Source organism: Chamaea fasciata, unplaced genomic scaffold (genome assembly GCF_029207755.1).
Source record: "Chamaea fasciata isolate MVZ Bird 193981 ecotype frontalis unplaced genomic scaffold, bChaFas1.0.hap1 SCAF_291, whole genome shotgun sequence".
NCBI classification, from domain to species: Eukaryota; Metazoa; Chordata; class Aves; order Passeriformes; family Sylviidae; genus Chamaea; species Chamaea fasciata.
Genome location: NW_027094376.1, coordinates 57,233 through 83,707, shown reverse-complemented (window position 1 = coordinate 83,707; position 26,475 = coordinate 57,233). Strand labels below are relative to the sequence as shown.

Sequence of the window (26,475 nt, the reverse complement as noted above, 5' to 3'; positions counted from 1 at the left end):
CCTGTCCTTCTTCTGGCACCAGAGGGGCTCGGGGACACCGCTGGGCACCACCCCCCGCCTGGAGCTGTGCCACACTGGGGACAATGACAGTGGCCACTTCCAATGCTGGGTCAGCGACAGGGACAGTGTGGCCAACAGTGTCCCACTGAATGTCACCATCCTGGGTGAACAGGACCCTCGGGCTGAGGGTGACCCCACCCACGGCAGCCCCATCCCATCTCACCATGTGCCACCCCTGTCTCTGCCCCCGCAGTGCCCGTGGCCAATGCCACCATCACCCCCGCTCCCCTGTCACACCAGGTGCATGCAGGTGACCCCATGACCCTGTGCTGCTCAGTGCAGGTGGGCTCAGCCCCTGTCACCTTCACCTGGCTGCGCGACGGCCAGGAGGTGGCCCAGGGTCCCATCCTGGAGCTTGGGGACGTGGATGTGGGACATTCGGGCACCTACCAGTGCGTGGCCACCAACCAGCTGGGACAGGACGGGCACCACGTGTTGTGGACACTCAGCTCTGCACTGACCCTGGGGGTGACACTGTGGATACCTGAGGGCACAGGTGAGGTCACACGGGGTCACCATGGTGGTCTGACACCCCTGGGTTGTCAGTGACCTCAGTTTGCTCCAAAGCTCTTTCTGGCAGTGACAGAAAGGAAACAGGAAACAGGAGGGGTCACCTGAGGTCACAATGGTTGCAGGACCCCTGGAGTGATGGGTGACCTCTCTTTGTCCCACTTTGTCCCCAGCAGTGGCTGCAAGGGTCAGTGGTTCTCTTTTGCTCCTGGTCCTGCTCCTGGGTGTCATCATGGCCCGGCGCTGGTGGCACCACTTTGGTGGGTGACAATGGGGGCGATGGGGCTCCCAGAGAGCGGTGGGATGCCCCCCAGACTTAAGGGGTGATAGGGTGATACCCACAGCTCCTGACTTGGGTTGGGCTGAGCCCCCAGTGTCCTTGGCTGAGTTTCCTGGGGGATTTGGGGAGGTGTGGTAGGGCCACACAGCAATGTTGGGTTTTCTTTCAGGGTCTTGGGGGATTTTTGAGGGTCCCCCTCCCTGCTGGGCTTGGGGTCCTGGGTGCTCAGGGCACCAGTTCAGGGGTTCTGGGGGGCTTTATAGATGCTCAGGGGTCCTGGGGGAATTAAAGGTCTGGTGGTGGTTCAGGATTCCCATGGGTGGTCAGGGCCCTGGGGACCTCACAGTCACCCCCTTCCCTCTCCTTTGCAGCCACCAGGAAACACCAGGAAAGGTGAGTGGGGGGCTCCAGTCACAATCCCTCTTCTACTCTTCCACCCAAAAACGCCCATGTGCTCCCAAAACCTCTCTATCCCCACAGGGCACATCCACAGCCCCTGGCCCCCTGGAGGAGGAGGAGGAGGAGGTGGTTCTTTACACCCATGTCGTGACAACTGAGCGGGCCAGAGGGTGAGTATGGGGACAGGGAAATACAGGGACATGTCACCTGCTGGTGTCTCCCCCAGCTGCGTCCCCCCAATCAGTGTTTCTCACAGGGCTCCCCTGTGCCACTCCCCCCAAGGACACCATGGTGACCCATGCAGAGCTGCCAGAACCCCATAGACGACCACAGGACTCCATTGACAACTATGAGAGTGTGCCATGACACAGAGGAAACTGGGGGGCACTGGGAGACACTGGAGATCCCCTCCCCCTGGGCTTCTGTGGTTGCCATCCTGCCCGAAGTGGTGGTCAACAGAAGGGGCTGGTGCACAGAGCACCCAGTGCTCCCCATTCCATCTCCCAGTACTACCAGGGGTTCCCCATTCCCCCTCCCAGTGCTACCAGTACACCCAGGGGCTTCCAATTTCCCTTCCTAGTGCCTCCCATTGTTCCCAGAACACCCAGGGGCCCCCCTTTCCCTTCCCAGTACTCCTGTAGTCCCAGTGGCTGCACATTCCAGTGCAAGGAGGGCACAGGATCTGTTCCCATACTGTTCAGCGCAAAACGCAGCTTTTTGGTTCAACTGGCAAAAATGGTGTTTGTTCAGCTCTGTCGGACTTTAGGAATGGGATTCTCCAATTCTGGGCTGACACTGAAAACCAGGGGCCACTGCCCCTCTCCCTGCCAGTGGAGGCACAAAAGGCAAAGATCCCAAAGGGCCCAGAGAAGAACAACTTCCTGCAAACAGCAACGAGAGAAAAAAACTAACAGCAACAAGGTTCAGAATCCAAAGGGTCACAAAAGGATCGATTTCCAGGGAAAGTTCCCAAAAAGGAAAAAACCCCAGACACTTCCCCCAGTGTGTTTCCTCCACCAGAGGAACCTGGCAGGGTCCTGGACCTTCGTTGCTTTGATGGCCAAAGCAGTCTTCAAAGGCTCTGGATTCTCTTCTCCCCTGTCCCAAATGACTCCTCTGCCATGTTCCCCACATGATGAGGTCATAAAGGCCCTGTGGGGGTTATGGAGCCTCCCCTTTTTCCAGGGTAGTCGGAGTGAGTCCATGGCACAGGGTGGGGTTGAGTTTCCAGTTGGTTCCCAGAGCTCTGGACGCCCCTCCAGGTCAGGGCAAACTGCTGTGTCCCGCCCTCCGCTGCCACAGCAAAGGGGACGAAGGCATTGCCAATGTCCATGGGGGCACCACTTGCTTGCCTTGCACTCCAGCTCGTCCTGGAATTCTGGCACATCCGGCACAGCTGCTCTCAGGGATGCTGGCACTTGGCTCTGGCCCCTACAGTCCCTGTCAGTGGCCACTCTCCACTGGGCTCATGCTCTGGCCAGGTGCGGCTCCTGAAGGCTCAGCGGCTCTGGCTGAGCACTCCCAGCCCTACAGGTCACGGCTCAGCCCAGGGATAGGGTCCTGCCATCCCAGTTGGGGCCGTGTTGCTGACGGGGCCCTGTTCTGGTGGCCATTGGTCGCTGTTGTTCTTGCACCCTCAGCAGCCCCACAGCAGAAGGGTCCTGGGAGAACCCAGGCCAGAGACTGAGCTGTGGAATTGCCTCTGTCGCCACAGCAGCTCTGCCAAAGCCCAATGACGCCCTTTGGGCTCCCTGAAATCTCCTCTCCTGAGAGAATCAGTGCCAAGGATTCTCAAAGAAGACTCTGACATCATAGAGGGGGACTGTGTGAAATCACAGAGTGTGCTGTGGCATCACAGACTGGGCTTTGACATCACAGAGTAGGTGGGACAGCACAGAATTGGTTGTGACATTACAGAGCAGGTTTTGACATCACAAACCAGCCTGTGTCATCACCAAGCAGATTGTGACATCACACACAGAGTGGTTTGTGACATCACAGGGCAGCAGTGTATGACATTGCAGAGCAGCCATGGTGTCACAGAGCGAGCTGTGACATCATGGGACAGCTGTGTGGCATCCTAGAGCGGGCTGTGACATCCCAGGGTGGCAGTGTGACATCCCTAACCCTGCCCTCCCTCCCTGCCCCTGAGTCGCTGCAGCCTCTGCCCCCTGCAGCCACCAGCGCCCCCTGCTGGCCGTGGTCATAACTGCATAAGAAGGGAAACCCAGCGCTGAGCGGGTTGGAAACTTCTGTGCGTTCTATTTACTTTCTAGAAAGGAACTGGTAATCCTTATTCTACTTTTTTTTTGCCTGAAAGCCCTGTATTTTCAAAGTCATAATAACTTGGAGGGCTATTCTCTGTATTCCAGGAAATTTCTCACCTTCCTTGGCTGACATTTGGTCTTTTAAATCAAAACACTTTCCTGTGGAAAAGAGCCCTCTTTCACAGCCAGGTGCCTGGGATAGAAATTGGGGTTCCAACTCGTAACACTGCAAACATCCAAGGATTGCTCCCAGAGTAAAGTCGCCAGGACTGACAGTTCTGGCTGGCCTTGAACTCCCCCGGGGGAGAAAATGAAAGTGTTGGGGGTGGCACAATCAGACACCCCCAACCCCCCACAGTTCCATCACCCCACCCGTTGCTCCAGCTCTGTCTGCTACCCCCAATGCCCGAAGTCCCATACCTGGTGCTCCCTGAACAGTGTCTGATCCCCAGAGATGCTCTGGAGCCTTCACCGGGCCCAGTCCTGGGGCAGGTGAGGGAAATGGGGGGGAAAAAGCTGCATTTTGTGCCAATAGCAGGGGTTCTGTGCCTCCCTGGCATTGGGAGCAGGAATGGGGAGTCACTGGGACCATGGGGGTGTTATAAATACATACTATAAAGTTGGATTTTCGCAAATATTAAGATGAGTGCTGTATGCATAATGCTAAAATAACTATGCTTTTATTTCTGCTACTAACAAAAACTTAGACATGGTAGTAGTGGTATGAGTGAACTCAGATATTATGAGTGAACTGTGTGTTTGGTCGAAATAACATCCAGTGAACATGTGACGAGGACCCCGTTATTGACATGCCAACTATCAGCATGTGCCATCTGATGGAAGTATGGACCAAGGCCCAAACCAGAGGTGATAAGAAAACCACAGCCAAGAAACAGGTGTGCTCTAAAAAGGTGGGCCCATGCTAAACAGTTCCTGGAAAAGTTTGAATATGCATCATGGTCTAGGAATATGCAACAGGCTGATGCAATGGAAAAGGAATTTCTCCAAGATAGTAGGTGTGCTCTTGGTTGAATGCCAAGCACCCGACTGTTTTAACCCTTTGCTTTATTTCTGTTTCCTATTGTCTTTTTATTAAACTTTTTAAATTTCACCAGGAAAGTGAAGCTTGTTTTTCACAAGGGTATGTCTTGGGGTGATTTTATGATGCCCTATTCCTGATCGCCTGCTTTATGCCCAGAACTGGCTGCTGTAGCTCTAAGGTGGCTCTGGGAGGAGGGTAGGAGCCTTGGAGCTCCTGCAGGGGCTTTGTTCAAAGCCTCACTCTGGAGCTCGCTGGCTGCAGTGTGGGCTGGACATCGCTTTGTTGCTAAGCTATCTTGGTTTATGTTAGCAAAGCAAGGTTTTATTTTTCTCCTTCCCTTGGCCTGCAGAGGCTGCAGTATCAATCCTTCAGTGGCTTCTGTTTTATTTTTCACTTGAACTGTTAGGCTTAGTTTTGGTCTGAGATCAGACAACTGCCTGGACAGTTGACCAGGAGTCTGTAGGAACTGCCCTGGGCAGGGCAAGAGCTCAGGAAAAGACGAACCAAAACGAGAAAGGACACGAAAATCCACCAGCTTCATCTGCTCTGAGGAGGAGACCAACACCAGAAGTTCAAGAGGTTCCTATCTGTTCTGCCTGAGTTGCTGAGAAACTCTTGTTTCTCCCTTCCCTGAGACAAAAGCCAACTCCCATTTTGTCCTCCTTTTGCCACACAGCCAGCCAGTTTATTTCATGCCCTGGCATTTTGAGGGATTTTTGTGCTGCTGTGGGCATGTGTAAGGTTGTGAAAGTTCAATATCTAGCATTTATTCAATTTTTTGTCCATGCCACGTGGGCACTTTGTTTGTAAATAAACCATGGGGTTTTTTCACTTCCACCCATTGGCATTCGTTTTTCTCAGTGGCAAAAGGGATTACTGAAGCCCTTCTCTTTAGAGGAAGCACTCAACCGACAGCATTTTCTCCTGAATTTGTCTCTAAACCAAGACAGGGGACTGGGAGGAGGAATGAGGAGCCACTGGGATCCTAGGGGTACCGAGAGGGGGAATGGGGAGCCCTTGGATTCTCTGGGAGCAAGAGACAGGTAATGGGAAGAGGAGTAAGGAGTCCCTGGGGGTACTGGGAGCACTGGGAGGGGGAGTGGGGAGCACCTAGGGGTGCTGGGAGGGGGACAGGGGCACCCCTCGGGCTAACTGGGGTGGGGAATGGGCAGCATTTGGTGCCTGTGCAGCTCCCCCCAACTTGTGACCACCTCCCGAACAGGATGGCAAAGCACAGGAGCTGTGGAGGGGGAAACCCCAGTGCCCCCATTGCTCCCAGTGCCCCCAGTGCCCCCCCTCAGCGTCGCGGCACATTCTCATAGACGTCACTGTTGTCCCGTGGTTGCTGATGGGGCGGCAGCAGCCCGGGGTAGGTCACCGGGGGGTCCTGGAGGCGGGAGATGTGTGGGGGCCCTGCAAAAGACACCATCTGGGGGGACGAGCGTGGGGGTGACACCTGTGGGTGACCTGTCTCTGTCCCCTGTCCCCCATACTCACTCCCTGCTCTCCTGGTGATCACATCTTTGCTGTTCAGCAACTCCCCCTCCTCCAGAGCAGCAGCGGGGAGCCTGCGGGGAAAAGGGGATGTCAGGGGGAGTCCGTAGAGGGACAAAAAAGGGTCCTGGCCAGAGTCTCTCACTTCCATCTCCTGCGGTTTCCTGGCAGCTGCAAAGAAAAGAGAGAAGGTGACCATGGAGTCTCCAGAGCCCGTGAACGCCTGGGCGTCCTCTGCACCTCCAAACCTCCATGGGACTCCTGAACCCCCACCAGAGCCTTGATTCTCCCCACGACTTCTGAGCACCCTGAAGGCCCACAGAACCCTTGAATCATCCCTTCACCACCACCACCCCCCACCCCCCCGTTACTGCAGGAGCCCAGAAACCCAAGCTTCCCCCAGACAGGGAAGGGCACCCCACAAACTGTCCCAGGATTCCTGAAGACTCCTCAACATGCCTGCACAACCCTCCAATACCTCCCAAGCCCAAGCAGGAGCTCCCAGTACCACCATAATATTCCTCAAAGCCCCCCTGGAATGGTACAGGAGTACCTGAAGAACCTCCAGAGCCCTCAGCCAAATTCACTTGTTGCTGTCCCATTCTCTGCCCTCAGTCTGGGGATCTCCCTTTGACCAGAGATCCCCATACATATCCATTGTCACCCACCCAGATGGTGCCACCACTGCCAGCCCCCGATAACAGCCAGGAGCAGGACCAGGAACAGGAGAGACCCGCCAACCCCTGCGGCCACTGCTGTGGAAAGAGAGTGACACATTGGGGTCACAAGAGCACCCTGGGGGTCCTGCACCCCAGAAGTGACCCTGTGTGATCCCACCTGTGACCCAGGGTGAACGAGGAGTCACTTCCAGGGCCAGCTCAGGGCTGAGTGCCCGGAACACGCGGTGCCCGTCCTGTCCCAGCTGGTTGGTGGCCACGCACTGGTAGGTGCCCGAATGTCCCACATCCACGTCCCCAAGCTCCAGGATGGGACCCCGGGCCGCCTCCTGGCCATTATGCAGCCAGGTGAAGGTGACAGGGGCTGAGCCCACCTGCACCGAGCAGCGCAGGGTCACGGGGTCACCTGCGTGCACCTGGTGTGACAGGGGACCAGGGGTGATGGTGGCATTGGCCACGGGCACTGCGGGGACACAGACAGGGCTGAGGTTAGGAGGAGGGGCTGGCACCTGGCATGGGGAAATGAGGGAGTCTATGGGGTGGCGCCGGGAGACAGAGGGTCTCCTTCACCCAGGACAGTGACCCCATGGTGGTGGGGTCATCATGTGCTGTGGGATGAGGGCATGTGATGGGTGAGGGATGAGGGATGAGGATGGGATGAGGGCTGCTGTATCCCAGGGTGGTGATGGCTGTCACCTCGTGGGGGACAGGGAATGGCGTGGGTGGGATGTGATGGGCCTGATGAGGCATATCAACAGGGGCATCACCCCAATCCCAAGGGTCTCACTCCCCTGGGAGGGTCACGCTCAGTAAGGTGAATGTGACCTGATGGGGACTGGGGCATGTGACAGCTGGCATTAGGGATCCGTGGCCTGGATGTCCTGGCAGTGGGGATACCTGGAGCCAGACGGTCCCAGTTCCCCTGGGCTGTGACACCCAGTGGTGGGGGCTGTGACCTGGGGTGGGTTGGGGATGGTGTGGGGGGGTTGGGGTGGAATGGGAATGTGTGGAATTGGGGATGCTGTGGGTGGGATCACCCTCAGACCAAGGGTCCCATTCACCCAAGACAGTGATGCTCAATGTGGGGTTCTCAGCCACCCTGTCCCTATCACTGGGCCAGCAGTGTTGTGGCCGCTGTCCTCGTCCCCAGCGTGACACAGCTACAGGTGGGGGCCAGTGCCCAGCAGTGTCCCTGAGCCTTGGTGGCAGGATAAGGACAGAGCCCTGGGCCAAAGGGACCTCTCCCTGTGGCCACCACTGAGCTCAGCACCAGGCAATCACCCAGTGCCACCTGCTCTCCTGGGGGGCTGTGCCCACAGTGACACCCCAGGAGAGCAGGACCCCTACGGGTGGACACAGGAGAGAATGGGGACATGGGAGGAGTGAGGGACACCAGTGAAGGACTCAGGGAGGAGGAGGATGAGAGAGGGGTGGAGGGATCCCAGGAAGGAAGAATGGGGCACAGAGATGGGGGAGAGGCTTGGAAAGGGCTGGAAGGGACCCCAGGGAAGGGTGGGAGATTCAAACAGGGGACATATGGAGAGGGTTGAAAGGAACCACGGGGAAGGTTTTGGGGACCGAGACAGGGGTGGTGGGACCTGTGGACAATGCAGGGATCTCAGAGAGAAAGAGGTGAACCTAGGAAGGAGTGAGGGGACCTGGTGAGGGATGTAGGCATCAGGGAGGGTCATGGGAGGAGCTGGGGCGAGACCTGTGAAGGCAGGGCGGCACGCAGAGGGTTGAGCAAGGAGGGGAGACCTGGGAGGGCTGTGGGGGCTCCCCGTGCCCATCCCTGCACTCACTGTGCACCGTGACGCGGAGCCGGGCGCTGCTCTTCCGCACAACGCCCCCCTCGGAGTGCACCTGGCAGCTGTAATTCCCCGAGTGGGAGACCCCCACGGCGGGCACCAGGAGCTGTGGGGACACCTGCGGGCCCCCCACCAACTGCCCGTCCCGGTAGAAGAAGTGCAGGAGGGTGGCTGGGGGCCGCAGGGGGCTGGGGGTGCTGAGGCAGCTGAGATTGAGGGGCGACCCCTCGATGGGCTCAGGGGGACCCTCCAGCACCGGCACCGTGAAGAGCTCTGGGAAGGAGAGGGGAGGTGAGGACTGTGACTCTGAGTCCACTGGGAAGGGGCTTTGGGGGTGTCCAGGTTTGAGGTGTTGGGGCGTTGGGGTATTGGGGTGGTGGCTGTGGCGATGCTCACCATGCACTCTCGATGTCACTGGTGCTGAGTTGTGCCACTGTGACATTCCTGAGCCCACCAAGGCCCCGCAGAGGTAGGGACCACTGTGGTACAGGTGCAGGGGAGACAGGGACAGCTCGATCCCATTGCGGGGCCACACCAAATCCTTGTCTTGGTGGTAAAATCGCACTCCAGTGACCAGGTTGCCCTGCCAGCCCCGGCAGCGCAGTGTCACCGTGTCCCCCTCCAGCAGTGTCCGCACTGGCACCTGCAGCACCAACTGGTCTGTGGAACAAGGGGGTCCTGTCACACTGAGGGACTCAGTAGGGGTCTCGGGGGGTCTGCATTACAGTCGGGACAACTGAGGGGATTCCTCATTACACCAGAAGCTCCTGGGGACACTAGGAGGGAACCTATCACAGCCCAGATCACCGCAGGGCTCCCATCACCCAGGGATGCACTGGTGTGCACTGGAAGAAACTGGTGTGCGCAGGTATACAGTGGGATGCACTGGGATGTCCCCATATGCAGGGAATTGGGCTCTCATCACAAGGATGTGAGGCCACACATGGACACAGGCACCAATCCCCATCCCCACTCACCATTCAGGACTCTCACAGGGGAGCTCAGCCCGGTGCCAGGTCTGTCACATGTGTAGGTGCCACTCTCGGTGACAAGGAAGGTGTCGAGTCCCTCCTGCCCCCAGTGCTGCCCGTCCTTGTACCACGTGGTGGCACCGGCTGTCCCCGAGCCCTGGCAGGTCAGTGTCACCTGGTCCCACAGCACCGCTGGTATCCACGGGGGCTCCACCATGAGCTGGGTGGTCTGGGCACCTGCAGGTGACAGGGGACACCAGCCTGCCAGGGCCACCACGGGGCTGGGGACAGCAGGGTGGGGACATGGCATCCCCTGAAGACTCACCAGTGAGGCCGAGGGTCTGGGCTGGAAGGGAGAAGGGACAGGGCTGGGTGAGTGTGGCAGGGCAGGGACAGTGGCACCTGGGGGTGGGATGTGAGGGCTGTCACCAAACTGTCCACCTGAGGACACTGGTTTGTCATAGAAATCTTGAGGACAGAGACACCTCAGCCACTCTGGACTGAGGCAGCCCCCCCATGTTTGCACAGGTCACCTCCACCACCCTCACAGCACCTGTCCTGTAGCCACAACAGCAAGGTCCTGTGTCCGTGATCATGCTCCAACAGCACCTGTCTCCCTGCCCCATTTGCATGCTATATGGCCTTTGTCCCTGTCTCTGCATCCCTGTTCCCATGTCCCCACTGCGGCCCCATCCCAGGCTTCCTTTTGCCACATCCTTGTCCCCACATCTCTATCCCCCTCCTCCTGTCCCCCCGTTCCTGTCCCCACAGCCACCCCAGGGCTCTGGTCACACTGGGGTCCATGCTCATGCACTGACTCTGCTGGCCTTGGGGACCTCAGGGCACCCCGCAGCCCCCCTGTGCCCCCTCCCCACCGGTCTCTGCCTCACCAGGGCCCATCCCCGGGGTGTCAGGCCCGTGCCCGGGGCACTCACCCCACAGGAGCAGCGCCACCTTCCCGGCCATCCCCGTGTCCCCAGCCATGTGGACTGGCTGTCACTCGCTGCTGTGGCCACCGGTCCCCTGGGTGGCGGCTCTTCGGATGAAGAGGAAGGAAGCGAGGTCAGGTCACATCCTTATGTGTAGGTGTCCCTTGGTGGGGGCAGGGTAAGAACAGGCTGTGGCCAGGGTGGGGACCCGGTGGGGACACGGTGTTGCCAGAATTTGAAGGCTGGGGGTGTAAGGAGCCAAGGTTGGGTACCCTGGGGAAAGGGGGGTTCGTGGGAATGGGGATTCTGGGGGAATCAAGATCCTGGAGAAGAGCAGGTCCAGGTGGCTAGAATCACCGGGATGGGGGTTCATGGGAATGGAGGTCCTGGAGAATGGCAGTCCCAGGATGGGGGTCCCAGGGAGGGGGACAGAAGGAATGGAGTTCCCATGGTTTGGGTCCTTGGGGACAGGGGGGCCTGAGGGATGGGCAGTGGTGGGGTGGGCCCGCGGGTCGCAGCCCCTTCCCTGGGTGCCTCCAGTTTTGGGGAGACCCAGGGTCCTGCACTTCCTCCCAAGGTGCTAATGGTTTGATGGGAGTCACCCCAGGCAGATTCCGAGTGGCTCAGAATCTGTGCCCCCCCCCGCCACCCCCCCCAAACCCAGGGGCTTTCTCCTCTCTTCATTTCCATTTCCTTCCTTTTTTCTGTCACATTCGAACCCAACAGTTCCATGCCCAGCCATCCTGGGGAGCTCCTGATCAGGTACCGGCTTGAGAGACCCCGGGGAGGGGGAAAGGGGGTGCAGGGGCTGTAGGGGAGGTGGGAGGGGTTGGAGGCGGGGGATGTCCGCCTGTGCCGTCCCCACATTCACTTTCTCCTGCAGCAGAAGGAAGAGGCCGTTTGCGCTGAGTCAGACAGGGAGGGACGGGTTCTGTCCTTGGGGGGCACATCCAGGGAGTCCTGTCCCTGTTCAGGGGTGTCCCTGTTCTGGGAGTGACACATCCTGGGGATGGCACATCCCAGCCGGTGGCGTCCTATCCTGGGAGAAGGGCAGGGAGGGCTCTGTCCGCGAGCTCCATCACGGCCGAAACGGACTCGACTTGGGGAAATGAATTGAATTTACCATTCATCACTTCAGCCGCTGGGGACACATGGCCACCGTCGGTGCCCGCAGCCCGGGACAGTCCCGGCCCCAGCAGCACGATGGCAGCCGCGACGTGCGACAGTGACCCGAGGCCGGGACTCGGCTCCCGCAGTGCCGGGGGCTCCTCCCCGGGCTCCCGGGTCCCCTCCGCCCTCCCGGCACCTCCGTCCCGGCGCCCCCCGCCCGCCCCGGGGCCGCGCCCGGCGGAGGCTCCGCGGCAGCTCCGGGGCTCAGACGCCGCTCGGGGTGCGGGGCTTTGGGCACCGGGGGGCACCGGGGGGCAGCGGGCAGGGCTGGAGCTGGGGCACCGGGGATGGGCTGAGCTGGGGTTGGCCCGAGGGGCTCGGCAGCTGCGGGATCGGTGCCCGTGGTCACGGAGCGGCACCGCCGCAGGTCCCCGAAGCCCTTGGCCGGTGTCACCGAGAGGGGACAAACAGGGAGCGGCAGCTCCTTCCTCTGTGCGGGGCAGCTGCGAGGGAACCAGTCCGGAAATGCCCCAATTGATCATTTTGTCCCTGTCCCCAAGGGACTGAGAGAGCCTCCGAAATCCTGCAAATCCCACACCGATCTGCTCAAAAACCTGACCAGGACCTTCCTCCGTCCGAGCTGACCTGGCACAGCTGAACAAACAAAAACCATTTCTCCCGGTTCAATCAAAAAGCTGCATTTTGGATCCAAAGGGAAAGTCAAGGGTCCTGTGCCCTTGGCACTGGGAGAGGGAATGGGAAGCCCCTGGGGGTACTGGGAGCACTGGAACGGGGAGCTCTGAGCAGCCCCACATGGGACCCCCCACTCGTGGCCACTGCCTCGGGGACAGTGGGCACCCACGGGAGCTGGGGGGGAGGGGAGACACACTGGGGTGCCCTCAGGCCGGGACCATCAGTGCCCCCAGTGTCACAGCACGTTGTCATAGATGTCACTGGGGTCCCGCTGTTGCCCGCGGGGTCCCGGCGGCTCCGTGTTGGTCACTTGTGGATTCCGAGGTGGGGCAGGGCCAGGGGACACCCGTGGGGGCTCTAAGGGTGACACCGGTTGTGGGGCCCGGGCTGGGGGGTGACACCCATGGGTGACGTGTCCCTGCCACCCCCCCCCGTACTGACCCCCTGCCCGCTGGGTGCCCACGACATGGGGGTGTACAGCACTGCCACCTTCTCCAGGGAGGTCCTGTGGGGATAAGGGGGGGGTCGGAGGGGTGCCTGGGGAGGGGGAAAGGGGAGTCCGAGTCAGAGCCCCCCACTCACCTGTGCTGGGGCTTCCTGGCGACTGCAAGGAAAAGGGGAGGGGGTGACCATAGGGACCCCGGGCCCCCTGAACCTTTCTGGGACCTCATCAGCTCCAACCACCCATGGGACCCACAAATCCCAGCTAGAGCCCTGATTGCCCCCGGGCATTTCAAGCACCCCTGAACCCCCAAGAAATTCTGCAGTGCGCCCAATTCCCTGCTGTTTCCCCGATCCTCTGAGCCACAGAACCCCAAGCCCAGCAGGGAGGGGCACCCCCAAGCTCGCACAGGACCCCAAAAAGATCCCTCAACATCCCTGCATAGCCCTCCAAGAGCTCCCCAAACCCTCCATGAGCTCCCAATGCCACCCCAGCGTTCCTCAAAGCCCACCCAGGGAGGCCCCTGGAGCCCAACCAAGGCCCTCCAAATTCCCCCCAAATCCCCCAGGACCCCATCCAAGGTCACTGTGGGCTCAGTTTCCCCCAGCTCAGGGGCCCTGGGTGCTGCCCCGTCTCTGCCCCCACTCTGGGGGCTTCCCCTCACTCCAGGACCCCCATCCCCCCCCCTTGTCACCCACCCCAGCGGTGCCAGCAGTGGCAGCCCCCGATGACAGCCAGGAGCAGGATCAGGAACAGGAGGGTCCTGCCGACATTCACAGCCACTGCTGGGGACAGAGGGGGACACATCAGAGTCACCTTTAACCCTGGGGGTCCTGAACACCCCGGTGACCCCTCGTGACCCCACCTGTGACCCAGGGTGAGCCAGAGGTCACCTCCAGGGCCAGCTCAGGGCTGACAGCCCAGAACACGCGGTGCCCGTCCTGTCCCAGCTGGTTGGTGGCCACGCACTGGTAGGTGCCCGAATGTCCCACATCCACGTCCCCAAGCTCCAGGATGGGACCCTGGGCCACCTCCTGGCCGTCGCGCAGCCAGGTGAAGGTGACAGGGGCTGAGCCCACCTGCGCCGAGCAGCACAGGGTCACAGGGTCACCTGCATGCACCTGGTGTGACAGGGGACCGGGGCTGATGGTGGCATTGGCCACAGGCACTGCAGGGACAGAGATGGGGCTGGCACTTGGTGAGGTGGGATGGGGGTGCTGCAGTTGGGATCACCCCCAGTCCGAGGGTCCGGCTCACCCAGGACGGTGACATTCAGGGGGACACTCTCGGCCACACTGTCCCCATCGCTGACCCGGCACTGGTAGTGGCCGCTGTCATTGTCCCCAACGTGCTGCAGCTCCAGGTGGGGGTCAGTACCCAGCGGTGCCCCCGAGCCCCTCCGGTGCCAGGTGAAGGACAGGCGACCTGTTCCCACAGCCACCGCACAGCTCAGCACCAGGCGGTCCCCCAGTGCCACCTGTCCCCCGGGGGGCTGCGCTGACAGGGACACCCCCGAGAGCGGGACCCCTGCGGGTGGGGGGGACACCAGGAGACAGTTAGCGACCCTTGGGGGGTGGGTGGAGAGGGGCACAGAGACCCCAGTGAGGAACAAGGGTTCAGAGCTGGAGCGGGGCTGGAAAGGATCCCGAAGGAACGATGGGGGGTTCAGGGTGGTGACACCTGGGGGGGGGTTAAATCCAGAGTGGGTGTAGGGACCCAGGGAGGGGATAGTGGGACCTGGGGACTGTGGGGGAAGATCAGAGAAGGGCTGGGGCACCCAGGGACAAATGAAAGGACCCAGTGACGGATGGGGGGACACGGAGGGGGAGTTGTGCAATGATGGCGGGACATGGAAAAAGTTTTCAAGAAACATTGGGGTACTCACGTAGGGCTGTGGGACGCAGTGGGGGACCAGGGAAAAGACAGGGGACCCGTGATGGGGATGGGGACTCTTGGCAGTAATGGGGGCCCCCAGACAGGGCAGGAGACCCAAAGAGGGTGTGGGGGCTCGCCGTGCCCATCCCCGCACTCACTGCGCACCGTGACGCGGAGCTGGGCGCTGCTCTTCCGCACGGTCCCCCCCTCGGAGCGCACCTGGCAGCTGTAATTCCCCGAGTGGGAGACCCCCACGGCGGGCACCAGGAGCTGTGGGGACACCTGCGGGCCCCCCACCAACTGCCCGTCCCGGTAGAAGAAGTGCAGGAGGGTGGCTGGGGGCCGCAGGGGGCTGGGGGTGCTGAGGCAACTGAGAGTCAGGGGGGACCCCTCAGTGAGCTCGGGGGGACCCTCCAGCACCGGCACTGGGAACAGCTCTGGGAAGGAGAGGGAAGGGGGATTTGTGACCTCGAGTCCCTTGGTAGGGGCTGTGGGGGTGTCAGGGCAGTGGCTGTGGGATGCTCACCATGCACTGTCACTGTCATAGGAGCTGACTCTTTCCACCCCCGGGATATCACGGAGTCCACCCAGCCCCTGCAGTGGTAGCGGCCGCTGTGGTGCAGCTGCAGGGGGGAAAGGGACAGCTCTTTCCTATCTCTATACAGCTGCAGTTCCTTCTGCTCATGGTAGAAGGACACCCATGTGAGTGAACTGTCCTGCCAACTCCGGCAGCGCAGTGTCATCGTGTCCCCATTCAGCAGCACCCACGCCGGCACCTGCAGCACCAACAGATCTGGGGACAGGTGGGACACCGGGGGAACCCGATGTCACATCAGGTCACACCCAGTGCACCGAGGGTCTTCAATTCCACAAACAGGGTCCCCTTGCACTGGGATGCTCTGGGATGTCCCCAGAGCAGGGACAGGCTCTGGTCACACCAGGAGGTGACCCCATGGAGCAGAGCCCACCCAGAGCCCTCAGGGTCCCTGTGGCTGCCAGGCTGGGGACACCCAAACGCCCCTCACCATTTGAGACTTTCACAGGGGGGCTGTGCCCAGTGCCAGGTCTGTCACAGATGTAGGTGCCACTCTCGGTGACAGTGAAGTGGTCGCGTCTGTCCTGCCCCCAGCGCTGCCCGTCCTTGTACCAGGTGGTGGCACCATCAGTCCCTGAGCCCTGGCAGGTCAGTGTCACTCGGTCCCACAGCACTGCCGGCATCCACGGGGGCTCCACCAGCAGCTGGGTGGTCTGGGTGTCTGTGAGTGACAGGGGACACCAGCCTGCCAGGGCCAGTGCGAGCTGGCAACAGCGAGACATGGACTCCCCCCGAGAACTCACCAGTGAGGCGGAGGGTCTGGGCTGGAAGGGAAAAGGGACAGGGCTGGGAGGGAGTGGTACCACGGGGCCAGCAGCACCCAGCGCTTGGGTTGTGGCATTGTCCCCAAACTTTTCCCATGGGGACACTGGTTTGGCATGGACCTTTCAGGGACCAGGACACTGTGGCTATCACAATCTAAGGCAGGACATGAGGACATTGTAGACACCCCAAAAATGGGGACACCATGACCACCTCGTTCTGGCACAGGCCGCCCCCACCGGCCCCACAGCCTGTGTCCCCACGGCACATCTGCATGGCACTTGTCCCATTCTCCCTGTGCCTGCATCCCTGTGCCCCTGTCCCTGTCTCCACAGCTACACCAGCACCATGATACCTCCCCTCACCCTTGCCCCCCCTTATTGACCCTCCAGTCCTGTATCCCCTCTTCTGTCCCCACAGCCACCCCACAACCCCGGTCACCTCATGCACTGGCTTTGCTGGCACTGGGGACCTCAGGGGACCTCGCTGCCCTCCTGTGCCCCCTCCCCACCAGTCTCTGCCTCACCAGGGCCCATACCCAGGGTGTCAGGCTCATTGCCCGGGACACTCACCCCACAGGAGCAGTGCAACTTTCCCGGCCATCCCCGTGTCCCCGGCCACCCAGGCTAGCTGTCACTTGCTGCCAGGGGTGGCTGTGCTCTTCAGCCAGGGGGGAAGGAAGCAAGGTCAGGTCTTATCATCATGTGTAGTTGGTACTTGTTGGGGGCAGGGTGGCCACAAGCTGGGGACAGGCTGTGGGCAGGGTAGGGACAAGTCTGGGTAGCATGAGGTGGGACATGGGGCTCTCAGGAGTGGGGGGATCAGGGGGTTTAGGGAGCCAGGGATGGGTGTCCAGGGGAATGGGGGGTCCAAGGGATGGGGTGCCTAGGAAATGGGGGCCTGACGAGGGGGAGTCACTGGGGATGGGGGTGCCATGGGAATGGGGCTCCCCATTTCTGGGAACATTCAGGGATGGGAGTCCCAGGGGACTGTGGGCTCCAGGGATTCAGGTGATGGGTTGGGTGTGCCAGGGATGATGGCACCATTGGAAGGGCAGCTCCTGGGAGAATAAAGTTCCTGGGGGATGGAAGGGAGATGGATTGAGTGGGAGAGGGTCCCTTGGGAATGGGGGTCCTGGGCCACAGACATCCTGGGGAATAGCAGTCCTGGGAGCCCAGGCAGGGGAAACATAAGGAATGGGGGTTCCAGAGATGGGCAGTTGCTGGATAGGCAGGCCCGTGGGTCACAGCTCCTTCCCTTGGCGCCTTAGATTTTGGCATGACCTAGAGCCCAGCACTGCCCCATGAGGTACTCATGGCCTGGTGATCACCCCAAGCAGATTCCAAGGTGCTCCGGATCTGTGTCTCCCCACATCCAGGAGCTTTTTCCTCTCTTCATTACCATTTCCTTCCTTTTATCCCTCAATTTCACAGCCACCCAGTTCGTGCCGTGATGATCCTGGGGAGCACCTGCACAGGAAACTGCATGGGAGAACCCCAGGGTGGGGGAAGCAGGGGTGAGCGGTCTGCAGGGAGGATTGAAAGTCTGTGGAGGATGGGGATATCCAGCTGTGCTCCCCCAACACTTTCACTTTCTCCCTCCTGCAGAAGAAGGAAGAGGCTGTTTGTGCTGAGTGTCACATGCGGGGAGGGGGGTGGGGGGGTTCTGTCCTGGGGGGGCACACCCAGGGGGGCCCTGACATGGGGGGATCCTGTCCCTGGGGTGGACACATGCAGGCCAAGAGGGTCCTGTCCTGGGGGACAGCGGCTCTGGGAAGGCTCCAGACTCCTCCATCCTTGCTGGCCCCTGCAGGATCTGAGTTGGCAAGAGCAGCTTGGGAATGGAGCCCCAGGCAGGAAGGAGCTCCCCAACTCCTCCTCCTTGAAGCCCGCGGCCATCCAAGCGTGGGGCCCAGCCATGGCCCAGCCCCAGTGCACAGGGATGGGCACTGCCCAGCCCTGCTCTGCCCAGCCCCAGGTGGCAGCCAGGACCTGAGGGTCCCCCCGCCCCCTTGGCTTTGATTCTGGCAGCTTTAGAGCTGCTGCAAAGGTGAGAATTCTGTGGCAGGAAAAGGCCTGGCTGTGGTTTGCTGAGCCCTGCAAGAAGCTCAAAAGCCAATGGGAGCCCAAGCAGTGGCTCTGCGAGGGCCTTTGATGGTTTTCAGAACAGGGCTGGCCGGAAACTCTCCTGCAGGGGCAGCTGTGTGGGCAGCAGTCCGGAAATGAAGCAAATGATCCTTTTGTCCCTTTCAGCAAGGGATTGAGAGAGCCCCAGAAATTCTGCAAAAACAATAACAATCTGCTCAACAACCTGACCAGGACTCTCCTTCCTATCTGAAAGCTGCAGCTCAGTGGAATAGCCTGGAAAGAATATTTGGCGTTCTGACTGCGGCTACCAGACCAGGGAAAAGTGTGGAAATATGGAGCAGGGACTCTGCCTCGCAGCCATGGTGGGGCTGTGTGAAGTGACCCTGTGTCGTTTGCAGGTGTTCCCAAAGTGGCTCCATCCCTGCCCTCCTCGGTGTCTTGGTTTAGGAAGACAGGTATCTGCTAGGTAAAATTACAATCAGAGGCTCTTTGGCAAAGATTTGGGAAATAGGAATAGCAGTTCTTTACTAGTATGTAATACAAAGCAAACAAACACAAAAAAAACTCCTTTTTCTACCAAATAACTACAGCATTAATGACAAACGACAACAGTACCAAGAACTTTGAGGGCTTTGTTTCACAAAACCCAGGGCAGTTTGGTTTTGGTGTTTTTGTAGGATTTTCAGAGCACCAAGCTGGAACAGTGGAAAAGTCTCGGGCTGGTAGCTGGGATGGCAGGGTGTTCCGGCAGGCAGGGGCAGGATGTTTCAGCAGCGCAGGGAGTGCAGGGTCACGCTGCAGCAAGAGGAGCAGCGCCGAAGCAGCTTGAAGGCGAGGCAGAAAAGCGGCGCAGCTTCTGCTCGGCGTGCTTTGCGGCGGCTGAGATTTTCGAGGAGCGGCTGACACGCGTCTTCTGAACGCCGGAAGCAGAAAAGCACGCAGCTGCCTCAAGCTGTGTCTTTTATTTGCGTTATTTTTTCTTTTTACTTTTTGTCTATTTTTTTGTTTCAGCCAAGCACTCTCAAGTATCCAACACCCGGTCTTCTTGGCAACTCGTGGGGAAAAAATTCCTTAGAGAAAGAAGGAACAAACTTAACCTCCAACATTATCCACCCCGAATTTTTTTCTTATACAAACATATTACATTGAGTTTTAACTATTAAAAATACATATATATATATGCAAATATGGATGCAGCCACATTGTTATGGGTAGTTTACTTTAAAACAAGGTTTTTTTGAGGTATGCATCGGGTCTCTTTATCTTTTTGCATCACTTACCAGGTGCAACCTGGTTTCTGAGCGAAGACAACCCCACGGATGGGATTGTCTTTGCTGGAGGCTGGATTAATCTAAACAGTTTTTTTCAGCATACTTCTTATGTGTACCACTGGAACTTTATTTTTGTTTGTCTTTTGCAAGGGCTCAGATTGGGCAGGACTTGTTCGGTTGGTGGAACCTCGAGTGTTCACCAACCAGGTGGCTTTTGCTAAATTAGTATCTCAATTTTTAAAGGTTTTTTTACTCAGTGCTTTTAAGGTAGTTTTAAGCAGGCTATTGCACTGTTCAACTTTTTCGGCCGCTGGTGCATGATAAGGAATATGGTACACTTACTCAATGCCATGTTTTCTAGCCTAGGTGCTTATAAGACTATTCTTGAAATGAGTCTTATTGTTTGACTTGATTTTTTTAGGGGTGCTATGTTTTTACAGGACTTGTTTTTTTAGGCTTAGGATGGTGTTTCGGGCAGTAGCATGAGGCACAGTGTAGGTTTTTAATTATCTAGTGGTGGCTTTCACTATGGTTAGCACATAACGCTTGCTTTGGCGGGTTTGGGGAAGGGTGATGTAGTTAATCTGCTAGGTTTCTTCATATTTATATTTGGACTACTGCTTACTATACTATAAGGGCTTCACTTGCTTGGCTTGCTTGATTGCAGTACATGTTTTACAGTCATGGATAATTTGAGAAATACTGTCTATGGTTAAATTTACTTTTCGGTCTCGGGCTCACTTATAGGTGGCATTTTTGCCCTGATGACCTGAGGCATCATGGGCTTATCGGGCTAGGAACAACTCTTTTTTGTGTTGCTAATCTAAATCTATCTTTGACACTTCTATTTTGGCAGCTTGATCTACTTGCTTGTTGTTTTGGTGTTTTTCATTAGCTTGACTTTTGGGAACATGGGTATTTACATGGCGGACTTTCATAGGCAGCTTTTTTACACGAGTGGCAACGTTTTTTTATTTATCAGCAGCTCAGATTGGTTTTTTTTTACGCTGCTAGTTGGCTTTTTTTTACTTTTCTAGCCAGCTCTACAGAGTATTGGCTACTATCTACGAATTAGTGTAGAGGTAGAGTTTTGGCTACTTTTTTTTTTTAGCAATGTCAAGGGCTAATTGAACAGCTTTGAGTTTAGCAAGCTGACTTGATTTTCTGTTTCTTTTAGTGGCTTCTGCAACTTGTCGTGTGGGGCTTTATACGGCTGCTTTTTACTTACGGTTCATTTTTACGATGCGACAGGAACTATTAGTGAAAAGAGCGTAGTGTGTTTTTTTTGCTGGCAGTTGGTTGTATGGAGGAGCTTTTTCAGCTTGTGTCACTTGCTCTTTTTTGTTTGTGAAACTGAAGTTTTTTTTTTCTGGCTAGTTTGTAATTATCTTTAAAATCTCAGGGCGATTTGGGTTTTTAATACGGGCACGCTGTGTGATGAGGGCAGTTTATTTGCTTTATGTGGCATCGGTGGCATGGTGTGTGGAGGGAGCTTTTCTTTTAAACATCCACCTTAGCACTGGTAGTCGGGGTGCTAAGAGGAGTTGTGCTTCTGTGCCAATCACTTTTGAGGCGGCTTGAACTCTTTCATAGGCAGCCAAGATCTCTTTCTTTGTGGGAGTGTAGTTGGCTTTAGATTTTTTGTAACTTTGACTTTAGAATTTTAGTGGTCGGCTTCGGGTTTTCTTTGGTACTTTTTGCCAAAGGCTCTAGGACAAACTGTTGTTCCTGGCTGCAGAATAAAGCACATTTTTCACATTTGGTTTCGTTTTGACTGGGCTAAGGGCTACTGCATGAGCAATTTTTTGCTTGATTTGGGCAAAGGCTTGTTGCTGTTCAGGGCTTCAGTGGAAATTGTTTTTCTTGCGGGTAACTAGGTAGAGAGGGCTCACGATTTGATTGTACTCAGGAATGTGCATCCTCTAAAAACTTATGGCTCCTAGGAAAGCTTGTGTTTTTTTTTTGCTGGTCGGTGGAGACATTGCTGTGATCTTATTAATGACTTCAGTGGGGATTTGCCGCTGTCTATCTTGCTACTTTACTTCCAGGAACTGGATTTCTCTGGCAGGTCTTTTGATTTTGCTCTTCTTGATGGCAAACTTGGCTTTCAGCAAAATCTGGATGATCTTTTTTCTTTTCTCGAACACTTCAGCTGCAGTCTTTCTTCACACAATGATGTTATCAATGTACTGTAGATGTTCTGGAGCTTCATTCTTTTCTAGTGCAGCCTGGATCAGCTTATGGCAGATGGTGGGGCTGTGTTTCTATTCTTGGGGCAGCTGGTTCTAGGTGTACTGCACGCTTCTCTAGGTGAAAGCAAACTGAGGCCTGCATTCTGCAGCCAGAGGAATGGAGAAAAATGCATTGGCAATGTCAATAGTGGCATACCACCTCGCTGCTTTGGACTTCAGCTTGTACTGAAGTTCTAGCATGTCCAGCACAGCAGCGCTCAGCGGTGGAGTCACTTCATTCAATGCACGATAGTTTACAGTCAGTCTTCATTTTTTATTAGACTTGCGCACAGGCCAGATGGGGCTGTTGAAGGGTGAGTGGGTTTTGCTGACTACTTTTTGGCTTTTTAGCTTACGGATCATTTTGTGGATGGGGATTACGGCGTTTTGATTTGTTTGATACTGCTGACGGTGCATTGTCGAGGTGGCAACAGGTACTTGTTGTTCTTCTACTTTTAGGAGTCTCACTGCAGATGGGTTCTCTGATAGTCTCGGCAAGGTGTTTAACTGTTTAATGTTTTCTGTCTTTACAGCAGCTATTTTAAAAGCTTATTTGAGTTTTTTAGGGTCTTTATAATATTCATTTTTGAGGAAGTTTATGCTTAGAATATATGGAGCTTCTGGGCTGGTCACAATCGGAAGTTTTTGCCACTCTTTCTTGGTCAGGCTCACTTTGGCTTCAACTAGAGTCAGTTTTTGTGATCTCTTCGTCACTCCGGCAATGGAAATTGGTTTTGCTCTCACATGTTTTGATGGTATTAGAGTACACTGCGACTTAGTATCTACTAAAGCTTTATATTTTTGTGGCTCTGATGTGCTAGGCTATCGAATCTACACAGTCTAAAAAACTCGATTTTTTTGTGTTTCTTTTTGGCTAGAGGCAGGGCTTCTCTAGCACTGGTTATTATTCTTTTCTTGGACATACATGGTAGAGGTTCTTTCGAGGGAATCTGACACAGCATTTTTACTTTTGTAATACTTGGCAGCTGGCTCATGGGAGGCTGAGGCTACTTTCATTTTAGTGGAACTTTTTCTGTTAGCGTTTTTTTCTTTGAGCTCACGTACTCGTGCTGCTAGGACAGAAGTAGGTTTTCTATGCCACGCTCTTATGTCTTCTTCATGGTCTCGCAGATAAAACCACAGGTCAGCTCGAGGGGTGTACCCTCTCTTTTTCGCTGGGGGATGTTGGGCTCTGATTTTGGGGCTTGTGACTTGCACTGGTGCTACATGGGAACTGTTTCTTCTCATCTCTTTTCTTACTTCTTTTATCTCTTCTTTGAGTTTCTTCACTACTGCAGAGACATGAGCTTGCATTGGGCCACTGATCATACTTTCATAATTTCTGAGCTTGTTGGCAACAGAACTCACTGTCTCTCGGTTATCTTCGGCATTAATTGTTGTGATGAATGTGGCGTATTGGGATGGTCTATGAGTTGCCAGATTCCACAACATGTGCCCTGTGCATTTAACCTTGTCGGGGTCATTATCATGCTGTCCGGTCTTTTTAAAAAGTACTTCCAATACTGCCACTTCTCTCAACTGTTGGATTCTTTCTTCAAGGGTTTTCTATCGCATTCTATTGTTGTGCTCTTGTATTTTGTCTCTGTGGACAAATCTCTTTTTTACACTCATTAGAAGTCGTTCCCAAAGGGGAAGGGGCTTTTGCTTTCTTACAAATACCTGATTTATACTTGAGTCTTGGGTCAAGGGTTTTAAATTCTTTGCTTCAGCACTATTTAGTTGCACACCTGTACTCATAAGGTCCTAGACTCGAAGTAGCCAGGCTGTATAAGCCTCACGTCTTCGTCGTGCAATATTTTTTTGCAGATTACGTAGACTTTTATATGTCAGGGACTTAGTGATGATCTTAACTTGTGGCTCTTTTGTGGGCTGTGAGGACTTTCTTTTTTTACCCTTAATATCAGGATTTGACGATTTCACTTTATACTTTCTTGTTTCTACAGGGGCGACTGCTGCTGGCTGTGGCTGTCTTTGTGGTTTAGCTGGAACTTGGACAGTTGTAACATTTGTGGGTTTTACTGCTGCACTATTAGTCTCTGCTTTTTCGGGGCAGGGGGAGGGTTTTTCATGAGCTGGGGAAATGTACTCTTTCAGCATTTGGCTTATTTTTTTTACTAGAACTTCAACCCAATCCGGGTGGGTTTTTTCTGAGGCAGGCTGTGGGGCAGAGTCAGGCTCTGGGGTATCGTTTCTATTCTGTGGGGTAGGTATTAGGGTGGTTATTTAGGTCAATCTTCCCTTATCTCTGAATGCTAAACAGAATACGCATATTAGCAGCACTAGCCATTGTATGATATCATTAGCATTCAGAGAGGATTTAAATCTTTCAAAAACTGGTGGGGCAGACTTAAAGAGATGGGTAAAGGGTTGGGAAAAAGAAACTTCTTCTGGTGTCATTTTTTCACAGTAGGTACTATTGTTAAAGTAACTCCAAAAACACACAGTTAGTGTACGATAGCTTTGAATCTATGTGCCTGCCTTCTAGAGGAAATTAAAAATCTATGAGTTTTTCACTTTATTAAGCCATAAAATAAACTGGATGACAGTCACAGTAGCCTTAGTTATAGGGCTCATGTTTAGATAAGGGCTTGCAAATGGAAGGAATACAGCCACAACCACATGCTACTCAAACTAGGCTAAGTTAGACTACATGATGCAGCTTAATGAGGTTTTTATATCTAACGCACACAAAAGAAAGTACTAGGTTAGTTAAGAACTGCTATTTCTCTTCCTTTTTTTTTTCTCAGTGCTCTCAAGCCCCACGTTGGGCGCCAAAATCTGTCTTGGTTTAGGAAGACAGGTATCTGCTAGGTAAAATTACAATCAGAGGCTCTTTGGCAAAGATTTGGGAAATAGGAATAGCAGTTCTTTACTAGTATGTAATACAAAGCAAACAAACACAAAAAAACCTCCCTTTTCCACCAAACAACTACAGCATTAATGACAAACGACAACAGTACCAAGAACTTTGAGGGCTTTGTTTCACAAAACCCAGGGCAGTTTGGTTTTGGTGTTTTTGCAGGATTCTCAGAGCACCAAGCTGGAACAGTGGAAAAGTCTCGGGCTGGTAGCTGGGATGGCAGGGTGTTCCGGCAGGCAGGGGCAGGATGTCTCGGCAGCGCAGGGAGTGCAGGGTCACGCTGCAGCAAGAGGAGCAGCGCCGAAGCAGCTTGAAGGCGAGGCAGAAAAGCGGCGCAGCTTCTGCTCGGCGTGCTTTGCGGCGGCTGAGATTTTTGAGGAGCGGCTGACACGCGTCTTCTGAACGCCGGAAGCAGAAAAGCACGCAGCTGCCTCAAGCTGTGTCTTTTATTTGCGTTATTTTCTCCTTCCACCTTTTGTCTAGCTCTTTGTTTCAGCCAAGCACTCTCAAGTATCCAACACCCGGTCCCCTTGGCAACCCGTGGGGAAAAAATTCCCCAGAGAAAGAAGGAACAAACTTAACCTCCAACACTCGGGGAATAGACCGGGCTCAGCCCCGCCCCTGCCTCGCCCATTCCGAGTGCCCAAAGCTGTGGGGGCATTCCCCTGGCAACGGCCGGTCCCGACACATCATCGCGACATTGGCTTCGGACACGCTGTCACTCTCGGTTCAGTCTCCCAGTGACAGTCCTGGCACTCGCAGCGCGATGGCAGCCGGGCCCCTTCCCAGTGCTCTGGGACCACCGTGCCGGTCCCTCCTTTCCGCAGAGCCCAGCGCAGGGTCTCTGCTCCCCCGCCCTGCCGGGGTCTCCCCTCGGCCATTTCGGTTCCTCCACCCTCGGGGCTCCCCACGGGGGTCCCGGTCCCTCCATCCCGGCCCCTCCCAGCCGCTGCCCCCCGACAGCCGCAGGGCGGGCACCGGCAGAGGCTCCCGAGCTCCTGCAGGATGAGACGTTCCTCGGGCAGCGCCGCCTGAGCGGGGCCCGGCTCCCTCCCGCCGTCCTTGCCCGCAGCACTGGGGCTCCAGCAGCCCCGGGCTGATCCTTCGGGATGTGCCAACTGCTCCCGGAGCGCTGCCCTTTGTCGGGAACAAGCCCAGGAGTGCCCAAATCATCCCCAAGGCCTGGTCTGGGACCTGCTGGGAGGCTGTGCCCGAGCCCTGATGGGGTTTAGGACGCTGATGGGTGTCACTGCTCTGTCCCAAAATCTCGGGGCAGCACGAATGGCAAGCAGTGCCCCACCATGCCCCGGCCCCGTGGGCCTCACCTGAGCACCCTGAGCAATTCCTGGCACTCCTGCTCCACCTGCACGGCCAGGTGCTGTTCCCGTGGCCACCTGCTCCAGCCGCTCCCACCTCAGCCGCTGCTCCAGCTCGGCCTTGCTGGCCGGCCAGCCTGAAACACCAGCCACCTGGCACAGGCACTGAATCATCTCCAACACCCATAAAAATCACCAGAAAACCTTCCCAGAAGCCAAAATAGGTCCTTGTGGGCTGAGCTGGGGGCATCTGACCCCCAAAACATGTCCAATGCTCAAAATCCCAGGGAGAGGCAGCAGAGCCATGTGTTTGCGGATGGGGGTGGTTTAGGAGCACGGCTGAACTTTAGGAACCCCAGCCCTAATTCCAACACCTCGTTAAGGGCCTGCAGCACCCAGAGCAGAACCAGGGACATTGGCCCAACCAGCTCCAATTTCGCCCCATTTTGCCCTCTCAAGTCACTGCTTCCAGCCCAGGCTGTCCCTGTGCTCCAGCTGCAGCTGCAGAGCCCTCGGGGCTGTGGCTCTGCTCTCCTCCTCTTCCTCTCCTCGTCTCCCTGCGGCTGCTGTGTCAGGACCAGCAGTGGCCCAGGAAGAGCAGGAACTCCAAATGTGGGCTGGAGCCCCCTGAGGAGCCCTGGCAGGGGCAGCACTGAGCACCTGCTTTCCTCATGATTCCAGGAGAATTCAACGTTCCCAAAGCTGCTGTGCCACGGCTGAAGGAGGAAAAGGGGAAAAGGCTGCGGGTTTTCAGGAACTATGACGCAAAGTCGCA

At 56.2% G+C, this 26,475-nt stretch overlaps 1 protein-coding gene and 1 pseudogene across 1 annotated transcript; both read right to left on the bottom strand.

The window, feature by feature from the left end:
* Nucleotides 1–5,131: 5,131 nt before the first annotated feature.
* Nucleotides 5,132–10,492, bottom strand: LOC136305120 (Fc receptor-like protein 6; annotated as a pseudogene).
* Nucleotides 10,493–12,106: 1,614 nt separating this feature from the next.
* Nucleotides 12,107–16,517, bottom strand: LOC136305127 (low affinity immunoglobulin gamma Fc region receptor II-like). Its single transcript, XM_066208513.1, is given in 9 exon segments — nt 12,107–12,597; nt 12,823–12,844; nt 13,381–13,467; nt 13,548–13,850; nt 13,940–14,209; nt 15,084–15,350; nt 15,583–15,813; nt 15,896–15,916; nt 16,487–16,517. Coding segments are annotated over 9 exon segments (1,383 nt in total). The 3' UTR covers nt 12,107–12,446.
* Nucleotides 16,518–26,475: the final 9,958 nt, after the last annotated feature.